At 55.4% G+C, this 20,201-nt stretch overlaps 1 protein-coding gene across 2 annotated transcripts; it reads right to left on the bottom strand.

Annotated features, from left to right (window-relative positions):
• Window positions 1-5,729: 5,729 nt before the first annotated feature.
• LOC125357992 (sulfotransferase 2B1-like) lies at window positions 5,730-18,599 on the bottom strand. 2 transcript variants are annotated; one of them, XM_048354828.1, is made up of 8 exons: window positions 18,553-18,599; window positions 18,271-18,366; window positions 17,333-17,492; window positions 12,248-12,462; window positions 11,078-11,204; window positions 10,837-10,931; window positions 7,778-7,958; window positions 5,730-5,930 (listed from the first exon to the last, which is right to left on the bottom strand). In XM_048354828.1, the coding sequence occupies exons 3-8, from the start codon at window positions 17,472-17,474 to the stop codon at window positions 5,815-5,817; spliced, it is 876 nt and encodes a 291-aa protein (XP_048210785.1). In that variant the 5' UTR covers window positions 17,475-17,492; window positions 18,271-18,366; window positions 18,553-18,599; the 3' UTR covers window positions 5,730-5,814. The 2 variants fall into 2 exon arrangements, with proteins under 2 accessions (XP_048210785.1, XP_048210786.1); XM_048354829.1 differs by lacking the exon at window positions 18,553-18,599 and having other exon boundaries at window positions 18,266-18,362.
• Between the last annotated feature and the right edge of the window lie 1,602 nt (window positions 18,600-20,201).

Here is a 20,201-nt window from a genome sequence, read left to right as displayed (position 1 = left end):
TCTCCAAATGCTGCCACCAGCTCACTGTCGGAGCAACCCCTCCTCCTAGGCACCTGTGTAAGGAAAGGCCTGGAAATGCCTGCTGGCCGGGCTGGACACCTGGCTCCGTCACTGAGCACGGGTCTGGCAAATCCTTTCACTCTGAGTCTGAGCCTGGCTCCTCGTCTGTCATGGGGGACTATGGAAGCTTCAACATGTGGTCAGGAGAGCTGTTTTGTTTTTTAATTTCACCTCTAGTCAGCCTTGAGGTGTGATGTGACTTCACAGAGTCATAAAATGCCCAGCATTAACTGGGTGTGGTGGCCTATGTCTGTAATCCCAGATGCTTAGGGAGGAGAAATAGGGGCTCAAGAGTTTGAGGCCAGTCTGGGGGCAAGTCACTGAATCTCTGAGACCCTATCTCAGAAACAAAATAGAGACAAGAGAGCTGGGGTGTGTGGCTCGAGGGGAAGAGCTTGCCTAGCATGCACAAGGCCCTGGGCTCAATTCCCAGTAACCACTCTGCCCCTCAAAGGCTAACCACTGAGGCTCTGCTCACACTGGCCCCGGGGTGGGGAGGCCACTGCCAAGTTAGGAGCCTGAGCAGCACTGGGAGAAGGAACCCCAGCTCTGCTGAGCCCAGGCAGCTTGGAGTGAGGGGGAGCCCTACAGACCCTACAGAGTGTCTCGGGCAGCCCCACTGAGCCTGTGGTTAAGACTGAGCCCTGGCCAACATCTGTTCAACATCTGGCCAAACTCAGGCGAGATCCTGAGCTGGACCTGCACAGCCAGCCCAGCTCCTATGCCATGGGGATGGCTGAGCACCACGTCTGTGCTTCCTGGGCTTGGACCACAGTACTCTGGCACGACCCATCCTAGACCACCACAGCTGTGTCCTGCGTGGCTGCTCAGGCCCGGCACAGCACATCTGTTGGGTAAATAAACTGTCTACAAGGAGTTCATGGTTTCCTTTCCACCATGTCTAGGAGCAGACAGCTGAAGCTTTACTCTTTTGTATTTGAATGTGCCCCACCGTGGGCCGGTGGCACCCCTAGGGCCGCACCAGCCTAGAAGCCCAGCCCTGGGGCCGCGAGTGCCACTCTGCTGCCCTGGTCCCCACCACCCCTCAGTCAGGCGGACAGGAGCGAGTGGGAGGAGGGCAGCCCCACGGAGGCTGTTCTTCCTCCTGCTGCCGAGAGGAAGCGCAGGCAGGAGGCTGTGACTAAGTGCTTGTAATTGGTGCGGGGGCTGCCGGCTGTCAGACAGCACCGTCACCCCACAGCTGGCGCAAGGCGGTGGGTAAGCCACGTCCCTCACCACCGCCCCTTGTTTGTTCGGATGTTCCTAATGGCCCATTGGTGGGTGCCCAGAACTGTGGACCAGTGGGAATTCTCCCCTTGCGCCTCTCCTCCTCGCTCCTCTCCCCATCTCTCTCCTACCTTCTCCCCTCCCCCCACCAGCACCTCAACAGGGCCTGCCCCCCATGGAGTGTTTCCCTCCCTCCCAGCCCTTGGAGGCTTGATTTCAACATCACAGTGTTGAACTCCCACAGCAGCCCTGCCTGGTAGCCTGCTACGAGTACATTTCACAAAATGGGGACTGAGTCAGAAATCGAGCCATTTGGTTCAGGATGCCCAGCAAGGTCCTGAGCTGGACCTTGCAGCCTGGCACTCAGGCTGTGGCCCTGGGTGCATGGGCACGCATGCACACATGTGTGCGCTGTTTAGGCACGTGTATGTGTGCGGGTGTGCGCACACAGGTACGCTATGTACCTGAGACTGCGTGCCTGCATGCATGCATGTGTGTCTCTCTAGGTAGGTGTATGTGTGTAAGCATGTGTGTGCACAAACCAGGGATGTGTATGCATGCATGTACACATGTGTGCTGTCTAGGCATGTGTATGAGCATGTACATGTGTGTACTGTGAAGTGTACACGTATGTGCGTGCACTCTATGTATGTGCAACTGTGTAAGCACGCACACGTGTGCATGTGTGTACTGGGGAGTGTGTGCATGTATGTATTCAAGTGTGTACACGAGGGGTGGATATGTGTTCCTTGTCCTCACCTGCTCAGGGAAACCTTTCTGCAGCTCAACCACACCTGGGTTTGGGCCCCACTGTGGTGTTTGGGCAGTGAGTGGAGTGGAGTGCGGCTTCCTGGGCTTGGCGTGAGCCCTGTATTCCACTCAGATGGCGTGGAGGGAGGGAGACCCTGTGTGGTTGGGTCATGGACAGTGTTTGTCCTTGGGTAGCCTCAGCCCCCAGGTTTCATGTCAAAGTTCCAGGTGGAGCCTTAGCCAGAGGGCCCTGAAGGGCAACTGCGGAAGGCGCTGGGGCCCCTGCTGAAATGGGAGATCCTTCTTCCTGAGGTCCAGTGCTAGAAGAGCCTCCAGGCTCTCAGCCCCATAGAAGGAAAGCTGGCGCCGGGTCTAGCAGGTGTATTGGGACTCTTCCCATTTGTTCCCTGTCCCAGATGTGTCACCAAAGGAATCTGCTGGCAGGATCAGGCCCCTCCTGGAAGTCCCTGCCATCTGCATCCAGGAAGACCAGGCAGGGCTCAATCGTGGTCCCACCTGGCCCTGCTGTGGCCCGGGGCAGGTTTCTGTGCTTCTCTGTGCTCATAGAGCAGCTGTCTCCTCACAGGGTGCACTGGCCACTTTGCTGGGCTTTGGGCCTTCTACAGAAGGAGTCATGGCCGTGTGTCCTTTCTCGCAGGCCTGTGGGAGCCAGGAGAGCCTGCACATCACTTGCCCTCTCGGTGGGAAGGGTCCACCTCCTTTATCTAGACCCTGCACGCTTTTTTCCAGTAAGCAGAGCTGCTTTTGATGTTTTCTCATTCAGTCTCGTGCCTCAGAGCCGCCTTGCCACAGCCCCAGGACGTGGGTGCCCTGCTAGCCAGGGGATGTGGATGGTGTCACTTCTCAGAACTGGCCACATGGGTCTCCCGGTTGCTGTTCCCATCAGGACACTCGCTGTCCTTTGTCCTTTCATCTCAGCGCTCTGGGCCTGTGACAAGTTCCCGCATTCCCCTCCGGGCTCTTCAGGTCCAGTGCATGTCTGGGGCCCTTGTGGGTAACCCCGGCTGTGTCGTCATGACCGGAGGGGTTCCTGGACCACTTCATGCGCAGCCCACTGCCGAGTCCACTCTGCTCATGTGGGACCTTTGTATGAGGTCCCCAGGAAGCCTGGCCACCGCTCTTTGAGACACAACATTCTGGTATTTGTGTTTATGTGTGCTGGTCCTGTGGCTTGAATCCAGGGCTTGGCTTTTTCTACTCACAGATGTGTGCTCTATAACTTGAGCCATGCCTTCACTTTTGGATTTTTGCTTGTTAATTGAAGATAGGAGTCTGGTAGAGAGCTGAGCACCAGTGGCTCATGCCTATAATCATAGCTAGTCAGAAGGCTGAGATCTGAGGATTGTGGTTCAAAGCCATCCCAGGCAGGAAGTCTGTGAGATTCTTATCTCCAATTAGCCACCAACACCCCCCACCCCGAAGTGGAGGTGTGGCTCAAGTGGTAGAGGGCCAACCATGAGTGAAAAAGCTAGGCAAGAGTTCAAGACCCAAGTCCCAGTAATGGTGCAAAATAAAATGGGAAGAGAAGGGGGGAGGCAGGGAGAGGGGGAGGAAGAGGGAGAGGGAGAGAGAGAGAGAGAGAGAGAGAGAGAGAGAGAGAGAGAGAGAGAGAGAGAGAGAGAGAGAGAGAGAGAGAGTGTGCATGCCGGTTGCTCATGCTGGTAATCCTAACTAGTCAGGAGGCCAGATCTGAGGATGGCAGTTTGAAACCAACCAGGGCAGGAAAGTCCATGAGACTCATCTCCAATAAACTGCTCAGAAAAAGCTGGAAGTGGTGCTGTGGCTCCAGTGGTCAAGTGCTAGCCTTGAGTACAAAGAGGCTCTGGGACAGAGCCCAGGGCCAGAGTTCAAGCCCCCGACCTGGCAAAAAAAAAAAAAGAAAAAAAAAAAAGACTTCCAAGCCCCTGAGCGAGGCTGCCTGCACCTGACCGGCCCTCCAGGCCCCTCTCACCCCTGGACTTGGGCATGTGGTCACGCTGGCCTCTCGGCTGGACTGGCCAAGCCTGGTCGGGGAATGCATCTAAATTTTGCCCACTTGGCATTTATTTTCCGGGATGACCGCCTGTCTAGCATTCCCTGTGGCCCCTGGCGGCCTGGGGCCAGCAAACCGGCCTGGCTTTGAGCACGTTGGCTGGGAAGGGAGCACTCCAGCCTCAGGCCCAGGATGGCCCAGTGGGAACTCCGCACCCATCCGCCCTGGCAGCAGTGGGCGGTGCCCAGGAGGCCATGCTAGGCTGGGCACACTACAGCAGCCAGGGCTGAGATTCTCTGTCCCGGGGGACACAGCTGTCCACTCGGGGTGACGCAGCACACAACTGCTGGCTCAGCACTCAGAGGGAGCTGGGTGGGCACTGGCCTCCTCCTTCCCTAGGACAGCCCACAACTTGGGCTTCAGCTTCTTCCTGTGGGATGAGCTCCTGACTACCGGCTGTCTCCTGCGGTCTTGGCTCCTCCGGGCTGAGCTGTGCCTGCAGTGGGGTCGCCCTGCTCCACTCAGGACAAAAGGGCCCCTCCCTGGCAGCTCAGCCAGGGCAGGGAGCCGGCCTATGGCTCTGCTCCCGGGAGGGCTGAACTGGATTGATGCTGAGTGAAAACAGGGTCCGGTGGCCCTCAAACCCCGAGTGGGCACGGATGGGAGCTGCTCGGGAACCAGAACGTGGTACCACCGCGCTCCCTCTCGACACGAGCCAATGTGGGCTGGCATTCTGCCAGTGCCGGCAGAAGTGTCCCCTGGAACACAGCAGATGGGCATGGAAGGAGGGCTGGAGGGATCCAGAGATGCCCGCCATGGCCCCCCTTCCTCCCTGTGTGGGAGAGATTGCCTTGGTAGATGGATGGCTGGGATAGGAGTGAGTTTGGGGAGTCAGCTGCCCACATGAGCTGGTAGCCCAGCCAGAAGCAGGAATCCTCCCGATTAGTTAGACTGATTGCTACTCCCTTCCACCCTTCACCTTAGCTTCTCTGCGGGGGCTTCCCTCCTACACAAGTGGGGACCTAGCCAGGGACCTTTCAGGCTTTCCCTCCAACAGCTTGGTTGGTTGTTTTTGGTGCCAGCCCTGGGGCTTGAACTGGGGCTGGACCCTGTGCCCCAGCTATTTTTCAAGGCTAGAAGTGCTCTATCACTTGAGCCATAGCTCCACTCTGGCTCTTTTCAAATTAGGATTTTTTTTTTGCCAATCCTTGGGCTTGAACTCAGGGCCTGAGCACTACCTCTGACTTCCTTTTGCTCAAGGCCAGCACTCTGCCACTTGAGCCACAGCGCCACTTCCGACTTGTTCTGTTTATGTGGTGCTGAGGAATCTAAGCCAGGGCTTCATGCATGCTAGGCAAGCACTCTACCACTAAGCCACATTTCCAGCCCCAACTCTGGCTTTCTTGGTAGCTAGATGGAGATAAGAGTCACACAGACTTTCTTGCCCAGACTGGCTGTGAACCATGACCTGCAATCCGTTTTCACTGGCCCTGGGAGAGGAGAAATGAAATGACCCTTGGGCCCTGAAGTGGGATATAAGGCGCCACTTCCCGAGAGCTCTGAAGGACTGTAGGCCAGTGGGTAGTGGGACACTGGAGGGCAAAGGGCATCTTGGGCTCTCAACGCTCCTCATGTCCAAGGGGAAGGGTTCTAGTGCAGCAGCCCAGGCTGGAGCTGGAGCAGGATCTATGAGCAGCAAACGATTTTTATTGTCAGACCAGGGACATAGCCCGGTACGGGTCACAGGCTGGGCCAGTGAGAGCAGGGTGAGTGGGTCAGATATGTCAGCCTATGGTCCAGGGGAACTGAAGGCCGGAGTCTTTCATCTTGGCCTGGTAGACAGCGTTGAACTTCTCATCCTGCTCCGGAGTGAAGTGCTCCCTCCAGTCCCCCACCACACCTGCAGGGAGGGAGAGGAAGGACTCAGGCCTTGGGAGAGAAGCTCTGACTGCTCCAGTCCCCACCTGGGGTCCCTGTGAAGGAGACTGGCCGTGGTCAGCCGTCTCCAGGGTGCAGACCATCTCCTGAAGAAGCCTGTGTGCTTACCCTACCCCCGGCACCTGGGAAAATAGGATCTTTGCAGCACCTGTTAAGATGGGGTCTCTAGGGCCCTAACCTTCTGACAGACGTCTTAATGGGGCTTGGCCTAAAGGGTGCAGCTACAGGCCCAACACTGGAGCCACTGGAAGTGGAGGACGCAGGGAAGGGCCACCCCCAAGCCTCCAGGGGGACGGTGGTCCTGGCTGCCCCTCCAACTCGGTGAGCGTTTGTTTCCCCCCGTCCTTGGAATGTGGTGTGGCAGCCACGGGATGTAATCACACTGGCCGCTGTCCTACCACCTTCAACTCCAGAAGAGCTGAGGACACCGAGGGACCCACGCCGGGTTCCTGAGCCCAGACCTGTCCTGAGAATTGACATGTTTAGCTGGATTGGGAACACCTGCATTCCAGCCCAGGCGAAGCGGAGGCTTGAGGCCAGCCTGGACCACATGGCAAGACCTCGCCTCAAAACAAACAAAAAGCCTGACACGCTGAAGGCCTTGAGGGCACCTGTGCTGGGAGTTTTCAGTTCCTGCATGGTGGAAGACAGGGCCAGGGCCGCAGTGGCACCCACGAGGGGGTCTGTTCACCCGTGGGTTTCATCGGGGACAGCAGCATCCTTAGGGCACGATTCCAGTTGTCATGCCAATGGAGCCAGAGACTGAACTAAGATGGCCCCCAGGCAGTGTCTACACATCTTGCAGGTGCTCAGGGAGTCAAAACTACACAGCTGCATCCACCTGGGGCCCCCAGCACCTGAGGCCCACTCCTACCTGGAGCCCACTCCCGTCTGGGGCCCACCTCACTGAGGACACTCTAGAATTCAGTGGGAGTTCCCAAGAACGCAGCCGCCATGGAGACAGAGGCAAGGCTGTGCTTCATTCTGTTCTGAACTTAGGCAAGAGCCAGTCCACATCTTAGACCCTGTATTCTCTGGCTCTGTGGCCGCACCAGTGGGGAAGGCTGCTGGGAGCCATGGGCTGTAGTTGCTATAGCAATGGTTGAGTACTTTGTGCATACACTGTGTGTGTGTGTGTGTGTGTGTGTGTGTGTGTGTGTGTGTGTGTGTGTGTGTGTGTGTTTGAGCTCAGGGCTTGGGCACTGTCCCTGAGCTCTTTTGCTCTGCGTAGTTAGGATTACTGGTGTGAGCCACTGGCACCCAGCATATGTTGTCTTTTTTGTTGTTATTCTCCTTACCCTCCTCCTCTACAGCACAGTTAGGCTGCTGATTCCTAAGACGTGTGTGGCGGGGAGACATGTGTGGACAGTGAGAAGACTCTGGACAGAACTCACACGGGGGCCTGGATGCTGGCAGCTGCTCCCTGTGAGCCATTTTTCTGGGAGCAGCAAATGCATTCGGGGTTCCCTCCTAGAGAGAATCATAAAGTTGGGCCTGGAGGCCCTGAGAGCAGATGAGAGGTCTGAGGCAGCGTTGGTCCAAGGAAGACGGGGCCCCTCAGCAGGGCAGCTGCCCAGGAGAGTGCCACAGGTGCCGGCACGGACCTCTGATGTGCCTTGTTGGGGGTCATAACTGTCAAGCCCTTGCTAGGGCAGGCTCACACTTGGCAGTCTGGGGAGAAGGCGGTGAGGGAGGTGAGGCGACAGCACATGGCATTTGCTGAGCTGTGGTCAACACGAGCTGGAGAGAACCAAGGCCAGCTGGTACCAGGATGGAGCCCGGGAGGGCTGAGGTGGAGAGGACTAGTACCTTTCCGCAGGAACTTGCCCCGGCTCTGGTCCATGATATGCGTGGACACCAGGCTGTAGTTGACCACGCTGCTCTGGCTCATGAAGGAGAAACTGCAGTGCTCCAGGATGAGGTCCTCCTCGGCCGGCCCCAGCGGGTGCTGCAGGAAGTTGCTGAGCTTCCGGATGGTGCCACGAAGGTCCTGGAGCCACAAGGAAAGATACAGGGAGGACACACATTTGCAATAGATGTTTAGGCCCTGAAAAATAGTAAACTAAGTCATTACAACTGTGAGCAATATGCTCACTTCAGCACGATTTATTATAGCAAGAACTCAGAAACGACATCAGTATTCAATAATCAAGGGGATTTATTTAAACTCCAGCCATTCCAGAGAATAGCGTGTCATTCTTAAAATGCATATACTGAAGTGCTAGGTGAAAAATGAAGAATGCAAAATGTGACCCATGCAATGTGAGCTCCACTTTGCAAAAAGTAGAGGAAACAAAAGTAATTAAAGGGATGGGATGATGGGTGGATGGCGGACAGACAGAGAGATAGGTGGATGAGAGTAGATGGTGGGACAGGTCGGTAAATAAATGGAAGGGTAAATAGTAAGATGGCTCGTTATCTCAGGAGCCAAGGAGGCACAAGACCCAGATAGCTGATGGGGTGGCAGAGGTCACAGCATAGCTGAGAATGGAGCCCATGGAGTCCCAAGAGCTGCAAGAGGGGCTGGGAATATATCTGGCCTAGTGGCAAGAGTGCTTGACTCATATACATGAAGTCCTGGATTTGATTTCCCAGCACCACATATATAGAAAATGACCAGAAATGCTCAAGTAGCAGAGTGCTAGCCTTGAGCAAAGAGAAGCCAGGGACGGTGCTCAGGCCCTGAGTCCAAGGCCCAGGACTGGCAAAAAAAAAAAAAAGAGCTACAAGAATGACTTTGCTTGACTCTCAGAGCAGAGCGTTGACCTGTTCTTGATGGCAATGCCATTCTTAGATTCCTCCTGACTTCCCAGGCAGACCCTGGCACTATCTCTAGACAGAAAGCAAAGCCACCTGGCTCAGCCCCTCTGGTTTTCCTTCAATCACACATATCTTCTGAGGATCCCTGTATACCAGGCACCTCTTAGGAGCAGGGGACACACCCATGACAAAACATGGCTTCCCTGGTGAAGTTGGGTTCCAGGGGACCTGAAAAACAAACCCTGCAAGGTAGGAGACTACAGTGTCTCACACATTAGGACCTGGGTCCTGTTCAACCCGGGGTCAGCACCATCCTTAATCCTAAAAGAACTGAAAATGAAGTCTGGAGGCATGGCTCAAGCAGTAGAAAATGCAAGTACCACTGTGGATTTCAACTTGTTCTTCTGAGTTGAAGTCTTGCTGTGTACACACGATACTAGAACAGCTCAGAGAACTCAAGGTTCTTGAGCAATGTGTGTACAATTTGGTGGCTGTGTCAGAGTGGGCTGAGTAATTGGAAGGCCTGTCTGTCCTTTAGACAAGTGTGGAAAGTGACAGGAGGACCAAATAGATTGAATTTATTGAGGCAATAAAAATGTTTATAGGAGCTTATTTAAGTTTGTAAATGGAACCAAACGTGAATCAAAGTGTGTGTGTGTGTGTGTGTGTGTGTGTGTGTGTGTGTACGTGCATATGTCCATACTCTGGTTTTGTAGCTTAAACTCAGGGCTTTGTGCTCTTGCTTAGCTTTTTTGATCATGGTTGGTATTCTACCACTTAAGCTGTACCTCTAATCCAGTTTTCTTGCTGATTAATTGGAGATAGAATCTCTTGGGCTATTCTGCCCAAGCAGGCTTTGAACCTCTAACCTCAGATCTCAGCCCTGAGTAGCTAGAACTACAGGCATGAGCCATTGGTACAAAGACTTCTTTGGTGAATAAACAATAATAAAATTTGTAGAATTGAATGTATAACTTTAGATGAATTAGTATTTTAAAGTTTAGAATATGAACATATTGAGCCAGGCACTAGTTGTCGGGCTTGGGTCGCCTCCCCTGGCTCGGAGATCAAGGCTCAGCTATGCTTCTAACAGCTCCCTTTCTCACTCTCTCCCCTGGTCACCCGACCCGCAGGTAAGGCCAGGGTGGAGTGGGGGAGTCAGCACAGACCTCACGTGCACGTGGTCGAACAAGATCGCTTACCTCCCTCCTTACCCGTGAAGAAAGCCAGGTGTACGCGGCTCTCGGAGATGCTTCAAGAGCAATCTGATTTATTAAGGCAGGGGCAAGGACTAATATGGTAGGAGGGGACGAGAGAAGGCGATCGGCCAGGACGCTGATAGGCTGGGAGCTTACCCTATGACCCCCTCATGAGCTAACGTCACTCGGAAAGCGCCAGGCCGGGGGGGAGACTGGGGGCGCATGGGCTGGCGAGAAAGTTTGGGGGCTGTTCGCAAAGCCGGTTCTTCTGGTTCCGGACCCAGAGAATTGTGGCCTGCTTCCGCATCCCCCAGGGCTGGGGAAAAGGTGGCATCTGGGGAGCACTCCCAATGCCCATCCCCCGTCAAGTCCAAAGGCTGGACCCCAACACTAGTGGCTCATGCCTCTAATCCCAGCTACTCAGGAGGCTGAGATCTGAGGATCACAGTTCAAAGCCAGCCTGTCAGGAAAGCCAGTGAGACTGTTATCTCAAATTAACTACCAAAACAGCCCAAAATACAGCTGTGTCTCAAAGTGGTAGAGCACTAGCCTTGAGCACAAAAGCTTAAGGACAGTGCCTAGGCCCTGAATTTAAGCCCCAAGACTGGCACCAATACACACACACACACACACACACACACTTTAAAGTGCACACATTAAAAACAAAAGGTAAAATGTACACAAAAGCCATTTTCAAAACTGTGGAAAAATCTTACAATGGATTAGTTTTGGAAAGTTGCAGACAAGAGATTGTGTCTGAATCAGAAGAAGCCATGGTTCCAAAAACCTCGTGGGCAGCCCTGACCTGGGACTGGAACTTCCCAGGATATCTAGGAGAGCTGGGAATCCCAGGTTTTGCTTGGAGGGAGCAACAGACGGTTCTTCAGGCTTGCTGGAAGAGGTGCTCACCTGGTGCAGCTCCTCGTAGGTGATGAGAAGCATATTCAGGTCCTGCTGGAGACCCAGCCAGCCTTTTACATGGTCAAACCAGGATCCAAAGAAGCCTGGAGAGGAGAAGTTAGGGAAGGTGTTGGCCAGGTTCCAGCCCCATGTGGCAGGGCCCATGAGCATCAAGGAGCCTCAGAGGTGACACCTGCCAGGTGACAAGGAGGTTGGGGCCCCAGACACTCCCTCAGTCCCTGAGCCTCACCTGTGCCCTTGAGAAACTCATCTAGGAAGTCCTCGAAGGAGCTGGGGTCTGGCAGGAAGTTGGCGACTCGGTGGAAGTGGTAGAAGGAAACGAGCACATCTTTGGGATTCCGAGCTACGTACACCACCTGGCGGACAGGACAGCAGCCTGACTCCTGATGCTGGGGAGTGCGGGGCTTTCTTGCCTTGAGCCTCAGCCGCTCTGTGGGAAGGCTCATGGGTGAGTGACAGTGCCAGGAACACTAGCGGCGAGGTGAGTGCCAGGCTTGGGAAACCTGGTTCCCACGGCAGCAGCCTGCAAACCCCCGTAAGGCTGGGGAACAGGCAGGCCAGGCCCTGGGCTGCACTGGGCACATTCCACCAGAGGCAAGAAGGCAGCCTTTGCTCTAAGCTGCCCAGTTCTTGCAGGAAGTGACCTTGTAATTAGTGCGCTCGTTCCCTCAGGTTCTGAGCCGCTGAGGGCTATCACCATCCACAGGTGGGTGGGCTGTGCAAATCCACCGGGCTCCAGGTGATCTAAACACTGCTGGTGGGAGGCACAGGCCTCTGCAAAGGCCACTTGGGTTTCCACCCCTCCCCTCCCAAGGTTCTCTTCTACTGAGCCATCAGCAAGGCCACAGGGATGAGTCCAGCCTTTGGCTCTCCTGGGCCATGGCTAACCCCCTGATTCACCTGACAAACTCATTTCTGCTTCGCCTCATGGCCTACACGGTGCTGCACCCTGACTTGGCATAAAAGCAAAGGGAGTCAGGTACTGGTAGCTCATGCCTGTAGTCCCAGATACTCAGAAGGCTGAGACCTAAGGATTGAGGTTCAAACCCAGCCTGGGCAGTTAAGTCCTTGAAACTCATCTCCCATGAACAACCAAAAAGCTGGAAGTGGAGCTGTGGCTCAAGTGGTAGAGTGCTAGCTTTGAGCAAAAGAGCTCAGGGGCAGGACCCAGGCCCTGAGTTCAAGCCCCAGAACCTGCACACAGAAGAAAAAGGTTCCTGCCACATGGACTCAGCAGCTTGGGCTGCTGCTGGCTGGGATATCTGCCCACCTGTGTGCTAGGCCCTTCCCCTGGGCACAGTAGGCTGAAGTGACACCCAACTCCTCCGACCCATTTGCCCCAGAGAGCCTACCCCAGCCTTGCTTTAACTATGGGTGCTAGGGGAGGGCTGTCCCTTACCCGGGTCTTGGACTTCCTCAGAGCTGGGGCCAGGGCTGTGGCACGAAGGTGGGTGGTGAGCAGACGAGGCCGGGTGGGGTCCAGCTGGCTGAGGAGGTGGCTGAAGGAGACTTGCTCCATCCAGGGTACGCGGCTCCAGTTGGGGAGGTGCAGGACGGGCCACAGGTGGCCCTCGCAGAAGATCAGGCTCAGCACCTGCTGCACCCATGTAGTGCCTGCAGGGAAAGAGCCATGCGGGCTGGTGGAGAGGCAGGCAGTGAGAGGCGGGCCCCCGGGAACTCGGGAGTGTCTCCTGCCAAGGGCACTCACAATCCTGCTTTCCATGAACAGCACAGCCCAGGTCAGCCTCGCACTCAGCCACACTGCGACCCATGGAGCTCCAGAGACACTTTCCGCTTTCCTGTCTGAGACCATATCAGGATGGCCTTCTTGCCAGACATTGGCAGCTCACGCCTGTCATCCTAGCTACTCGGGAGGCTGAGATCGGAGGATCACAGTTCAAAGCCAGCCCGGCAGAAAAGACTGTGAGACTCTTTTTTTGGGGGGGCGGGGGGGGCAGTCCTGGTGCTTGGACTCAGGGCCTGAGCACTGTCCCTGGCTTCTCTTTGCTCAAGGCTAGCACTCTGCCACTTGAGCCACAGCACCACTTCTGGCCATTTTCTGTATATGTGGTGCTGGGGAATTGAACCCAGGGCTTCATGTATACGAGGCAAGCACTCTTGCCACTAGACCATATTCCCAGCCCGACTGTGAGGCTCATCTCCAATTAACCACAAGAAAACCAGAAGTAGGGCTGTGCCTCAAAGTGGTAGAGTGCTTGCCTTGAATGAAAGAGCTCTGGGGCAGTACCCAGGCCCAGAGTTGCCCACAAGTGACAAAAAAAAAAAAAAAAAAACCCAACTCACAACATAAAACCCCAAACAGAATAGCCTTCTTTACCATCTGTGCCCTGCCAACATCTGTCTGTGCACACCTGGCATTTTCTAAGGAGATTGGGGCTTTCTTTACAATGGTCCTCTTCTTATGTTTTCTGTTTTTGCACAGAAGGCTTTGGAACCCAGGGCCTTGCACATGCTAGGCAAGTGCTCTACAGTCATGTCCTGGTTCCTCCTCTTTTCTTTGCCAGGACCACCTGCTCACACCAACTCAGGCTGTTGCTTACATTCCCCTCAGGACTCCTTACTGCCCCCCTTCTCGCTCTAAGGCTGTGTCCACACTTCTAGACATTTGCTGTAGCAGCAGCTCCCATTCTCAGTACCAATGTCTGTTTATAATCCCAGAATATTATCTATTTTAAAGTGTTTGGGGATGGGGATGTCGTTTGGTGGTAGGGCACTTGCCTACCATTGTGAGGCCTTAGGTTCATCTCTAGCACAGAAGAAAGAAAAGGAGAAGGAGGAAGAAGAGGAGGAGGGAGGGAGCGGGGAGGGAGGGAGGAGACAGTATGTTTAGAAAGAAAAGCCATAGTTCCTACATGCACAGTGACAGGTATAACAGTAAGAAAACCCCGCTCTCAAGGCTGACAGAGAAGAGACCCGTGGGAGGAGCATGTGAAACCCACACGGGAACAGAGCCCACGCCTCGGCAAGGACATGGGCGGGCTGGGCAGATGGAGAGAATCCTTTGTCCTCAGACAGGATGATTTGAAAAAAGAATAAGCAAATTGGTTCTCCCACATTAATTTGTAAATCAAATGCAATCCCAATAAAAATACCAAGTCTCTTTCTGGAATTAGACAACTTGATACTGAAGTTACACAAAAGCACGGAGCAGCCAGGCCTCCTGGGCCAGAGACCACGGCATGGAGCTGGCATAGGGCAGCGCGTGGCCATGCGCAGGAGGTCGCCACAGACAGGGTGCGCGTGGTGACGGCGTGGCTCCTCGCTTCCTGGGCAACAGGGTAGCCATTTGGCAACAGGTGACTTGACCTCACACTGCACAGAGAATGAAGTCCAGACCAGCCAGGAACTCTAAGTGTGACCACTGCAACCAGGCAAGAAGAAAAATGGGTCAAACTCCTTTATAACTTGTTCTAAGTACAAGTCAAAATATTCCTCACCCTACTCAGACTTGGAGCAGTGCAGATGTTAGAGATGGGTCCTTAGAGTGGCAGTGCTGAAAGGTGGCGGGGCTTTGGGGGTGGGTCTAAGCGGGGGGCACAACCCATGCAGGAGAGCACCCGAGGCCCTGGGTTCAATGTCAAGTATGGACGGGGCGAGGAAAAAGGCAGGGCCTAGACTGAGGACTTGGGGTCAGTGAGGAAATGTCCGCCAAGGGACCAGAGGAGACCGGGTGTCTTCCTCTCCTCTTTTTATTTATATTTGCTTATTGTCTTTTAATAGTTGTACAAAGGCATTTCAACAAGGTCTCTTTCTCTTATTTTGTTCTTGTGGTGCTGGAGAGGGAACTCGGGGCTTTGTACATGTTAGATGAGTGCTTGACCCCTAAGCTATGCCCCAGCCCCTTCCAGTTAAAGTGTATCCTAGAAACCTCACAATGCCCTGAGGGGAGCCATTTTGCTTTGCCAAGCTCTCCCAGTCATATGTGCTACCACAGCCCAAAGTGAAGGAACTGATGGATTATGGACTTGAACTTACGAAATCAACCCTTTCCTCCTTAAAAGCTGATTGTTCAGGTATCTTCCCGAGAGACAGAAAGCTGGCATGCTCACTGGTCAGAAGCTGGTCGGTGTGAATATATGGCATTAGAAGGCCAGGACTGGCCCCTGTGTCTTTTCCGGAGCCTGGAGAGGCTGGGGGAGCCCTGGTAACTTCCTGGACCCTCAGGTGTGGCTACTGTAACAAATGACCTTAGGCCTAGTGGCTTGGCCAGTGAGCTCCTTACACTGCAGCTCTGGAATGGGAGCACTGACAGAGCTGGTCTCCCAGAGGAGCCGAGTCATTGCACCTGCAGCTTCTGGGGTCAGATTCCTTTGTGGATCACCTCGATCCCTCCCCCTCTGGCCTCTGAGCCTCCTGCCTCCTCCTCCCAAAGTCACGGGGCTGCCTGATAATCCAGGCTGATCTCCCTGCTGCCCTGTCAGCTCACAAGCCCTGAGGATCAGACCACGTGCACCCTGCAGCCATTACTCAGCCAAGCACAAGCAGGGATCAGGGAGAGGTGGGGTTGACCTGGGATTGCAAAGACAGAGTCAGATGCAGCGACAAGAGCCCAGAGTGGCTCACGGCAGAGGCGGTCCCTGGAGGGGGCAGAGAGCAGATGGCCTGGGAGGCCTGACCCTCACGTGCTGCCTTCCTGCACACATCCCCCTCCGGGCCTCAGCTCCTTGCCCAGTGGTCTGAGGCCGGTGTGCCCCCACATGGAGGTCTGGGTGTGCATGACCTCAGCGGCACTGCTGGAAGAGGCAGAGGCGAAGGGAGTGCAGGGAGGTGGTGAGCGGGTGGGGGTGGGGGCACCTGGGCAGAGGCTGTCACAACTCCGGGCAGCCTCCTGTGCATGCCAGGGCTCCAGGCACATGCTTTCTGAGGGCAGAGCCGCTCTGGAACATTCCCGCTCTGGTGGTGAGGAGGATCTTTCATAAAGCATCTCTCTTTTTTCCTCTGCAGTGCTAGGGATGGGACCGGCCATACCCATGCCAGGCAAGCTCTGTATGGAACCACCCCCGAGCCTATGCTTGTCTTCTTCAGGTAGGAAGGGCCTCTGGCCAGAACCACAAGGACCCCCCCCCCCCGAGCTGCATCAGACGTCCACCCCTACCCCCAGCAGCCACCGATCTTGGGGGTGGCTTTGGATGTGTCACAGGTCATGGGCACCGTGTTAGTGGGGGATGGGAGGTTGGGCACCAGACCACTTCCTCCGCTTGTTCAGTTTCCTGGAGGGCCAGGGGAGGAAAACCCCACTTCCTGTCAAATCAGATCAAACCCATCCGCGGACCCACTGTTTCCCATCTGTCCATTTCCTTCTTGTCCTGTCCCATCCTGTCCCATTCCCCACGGGGGCAGCCAGCCCTCAACCCCCAGGACTTCTGTGTGTGACCAGGCCTACCCCAGGGAGCCCCTCCTCACATTCTGAGTAAACCCTGACCGAGGGGCTGCTCGGGCTAGCTCTGCTCACCCAGCCTCCTGAGGGAGGCCCCCTTGTAAACACATGGTGTCATGATCTCATGGCTCCAAGGCCTCTCCCCTCCAAGGAGGGGGTGCTTCCCAGACCCTCAGGAGGGTGAGCCGGGGATCCCAGCTCCTAGCCCACCTCTCCCTCCTGGTAGGTAGCGTGGCCCACGGCCCCGTTCAAGGCACGGGGGGTGGGTGGGGGGGAGAGCCAGTCAGGTGGAGGGAGCAGGGGGGCCCTTCCTGCCTGAAGAGGTCTAGGCAGTGGGATGGGGAATGGCGGGCACATGGACGCAGCAGGCCCTGGTCTGTCTGGCAGGAGTGGAGCAGTGGCTTTCCAGCTCCTCTGCTGCCCTCCTCTGGGGCTCCAAGCCCCAGTGCTCTGGGTAGGGGAGGCACCAGGCTGGAGTGTCACCGGAGACAGCCCCCTTTGAGCCACTGCTGCCCTTGAGCCCTGCTTCCCGAGACACAAGTAAGGCTTGCTCAAGGCCTCTCCCTGGTGGTAGTGGGGTGCTGTCCTGTAGGGGCTGGGCTCCTGTCCCTTCTGGATTCAGGATGGACTGGTGGACCACACAGGGTCCAAGCTGCAGGGAGGAGAGGCAGTCCTGTGGGCTGAGGGGCTCTGGCCTTCCTCTGGAGGGAAGGAGCGTAAGCAGCATGGACCTGGTGTTGCTCAGGGAGAGCAAGGCTGCACCCCAGGCTACAGTGGAGTTGACTCTATTGGAGTCCCTGCAATGCCAGCACCCTCCTGCAACCTCCCGGAAGACTGACACAGTCCAGAGAGATGATGGGGAGCACATGGGAGCCAGGCTAGGGAGGGAGGGGGTGGGGTGACCGCTGCCAGGCCCAGGACACCTGTGGGTATGGGAGAGAGCAGCCTGGGCAGGAATGTGCTCCTGGGCTTGTCCCAAATTCATAGGTGACCAGAGATGGGACTTCTGGGAAAGGGAGGGGGGAGGGAGGGAGTAGGCCGAGGAGGCAGCAATGTGGCTGTCTTGCATAGGCCTTGACATCTCACCTGACTTGGGGAACGTCACCAGGAGGACATCTGAGTCCTGGAACTGGAAGGAACAGGCTGTCTGCAGGGACTCCGGTGTACATATGAAGCCTGGCAAGCGGACGCCCTCAAAGACCTCCACGGTGTGCATGCGCTCAGCCATGCTGGTGGCTGGTGGTTCCTGCAGGCAAGCAGTCCCTTACCCACAAGGGCCAGGCCCGCCCTCACGGCCCACGACTGAAATGTCGACGGAGGTCTCTACCAGGCTTGCCTCCAGGTGCCTCCGGTCAGGTTTCCTAACATCTACCCTGGCAAAGGCCCATAGTTAGCAGGGCACTGGTGGCTCAGGCTTATCATCCTAGCTAGCTCAGCCAGGAGGCTGAGATCTGAGAGTCCTGGTATTAAGCCAGCCTGGGCAGGAAAGTCCATGAGACTCTTATCTCCTATTTGTCACAAAAAAACAGAAGTGGCTCTGTGGTTCAAGTGGTAGAGCGCTAGCCTTGAGCAAAAAGAAGCTTAGGAACAGTGCCCAGGACCAGAGTTCAAGGCCCATCACTGCCCCCCCCCACAATAAAAAGCCCACAGTTGTTCCAGTTTGGGCGCTAGCCCTGGCTTCGTGGAGGCAAGCCTCTGGTGCCCTGGTCGAAGGCGGTAGGCCCTGCTCCTCAGCAGAACTGTCACCTGCCCCGTCATTCGTGGGGCTGCGGCAAACTCTGGTGAGTGCAACACCTTGAACATACCCACTCGGGCCCCGAGGCCCCACAGCAGTGGCAGGAGAGTGGCACACTTGCTGACCATGCCCAGAGGCCCCACTCGCCAAGCAGGAACCTTTGCCACCACCCCCCCGCCCCCCAGCCTCCCTGCGGCCTGGGCTGGCAGGAATGCTGGCAGAGCTGAGGCTTGGCTCCACAGGGGCTCCTGGCATCTGTCCACCCTGTGTCCCCTTCCCATCAACTCACCACAAGGTCCTTCTCCTGGAGCAGGGCTGTCCACACCCAGCCCAGCCCCCAAAAACGTGGCGTGGCACACCCTCAACACGGGCAGTTCCAAGGAAGCTCCACCGGAGAGAGAGCAGGGGCGGGTCAGAGGCCTGGAGCTGGGGCCCGGTGGGAGGGCGCCTCCCTGTGCCCGCCCCCACCACCCCAGCCCGCCTGGGGGAGGGGAAGGGGAAGGGGAGGAGGAACCCTGGGGATGGAGGTCACCTCCCAGCAAGCCCGGGACCGTTCAGCAGTGGAGGCTACCTTGGATTTCTACGAGCTCGAAATGGTTTTCTGTTACATTTTATGCTGCTTTCCCAGGGCAAAGGGAGGGTGGCGGGGCGGTGAGGAGGCTCCCCGCCCTTCCAGGGCCGTTCTCCAGCCCAGGACTGGCCGGCTTTGTCATCCTAGAGCCATGATTTCTACATGATTGTAAAAGCTTTCTGTGGTCAGTAGTGGATGCAACTGCACCCTCACAGGCTACACAGGGATTTGGCCGCCGAATGAATCCTGCTGGGGAAGACGCCCCCTCCTCCCCACCGGCAGTGACTGAACACTGGTTTTGACAACAAACATGGAAGTATCTTATTTCCTACAATGCCACGTGCAAAGAGTGCTTGCCTAGTATACATGAAGCCCTGGGTTTGATTCCTCAGCACCACCTCGACAGAAAAAGCTGGAAGTGGCACTGTGGCTCCAGTCAATTCAAGTAATGGAGGCCAGGGGAATTTTTTTGCTTTGTTTTTTGAGTACTGGAGTTTGCACTCAAGGCCTTTAACTTGCTCTCCTGGAACTCTGCAGCCCAGCCAGGTTCTTTTCCTTTTTTTTTTTTTTTTTTTTTAAAGTTTATGGCTATTATGGGAGGGGTGGATTTCATTGCTACATTTCCACACATTTACAATGTATTCCAGTCAGCGTCAGTTTCCCTGCCTCCCTTCCTCGCTCCCCAAAATCTCAACAGGTCTTACTGTTCAATTTTCATAGTTGCAAACATCTATTTGACAATATTCAACTTCCTTTTTTCTCTAGCCCAACCCTTTTCTAGTACTCACCCCCACACAGACCCTGCGTCTTCCCCTCAACCCCGCATTCCCTCAGAGAAGGGAATTTTAAACATGAAATGGGGCATTTCGTGTAGATGTTTCTCACAATGATCCTTGGCCCCAGGAGCCAATAAACTAGCATCACTGGTCCCAGATGGGAAGCTGCTGAGCAGGTAGGTCACCCTGCACGAGCGTTTCTCTGACATCTCGCCAGCAATCCTTCCTGAGACCTCTCCTTCTAGGCCTCCTGCTTTGTGCTTGAGTTATCTTTTAGTTAAGGTTGACACAATGACTCTGTTTAGATTCTGACAGCTTCCACAGAGCACTGTCAAAGGAGAGACTGAGAGCAGAAGGATTGATCACAGGTCAGGGCTAACATGGGCAGAGATGTTTCAAAGCCCAACAAAATAAAAATAAAGAATAAACGGGACTGAAGATGTGGCTTATGCAATGGAGTACCTAGCAAGCACAAGACCCCGAGCTCAAACCCCAGTACCATTACCACCCAACCCCCCCCCAAAAAAAAAGCCAGGCACTGGTGGCTCACACCTGTAATCCTAGCTACTCAGGAGGCTGAGGTCTGAGGATTGAGGTTCCAAGTCAGCCCAGGCAGTAAAGTCCCCAGGACTCTTACCTCCAATTAAAGACCAAAAAAGCTGGAAGCGAAGCTATAGCTCAAGTGGCAGAACACTGGCCTTGAGCAAAAAAAAACTCAGGGAAAGCACTCAAGCTCTGAGTTCAAGCACCATGACCCTCCCCCCAAAAGTCCCTGCCTTCTCCCACCTCTCTCCCCACGCTCACTCTTTCTCCCTCTCTTCCCCTTCCCTCATTGCCTGCCTCTCCCCACACCCCAAGAACACAGGGCCCCTG

This window comes from Perognathus longimembris, chromosome 10 (genome assembly GCF_023159225.1).
Source record: "Perognathus longimembris pacificus isolate PPM17 chromosome 10, ASM2315922v1, whole genome shotgun sequence".
Taxonomy (NCBI): Eukaryota; Metazoa; Chordata; class Mammalia; order Rodentia; family Heteromyidae; genus Perognathus; species Perognathus longimembris.
This window is presented reverse-complemented; position numbering and strand designations above follow the sequence as displayed.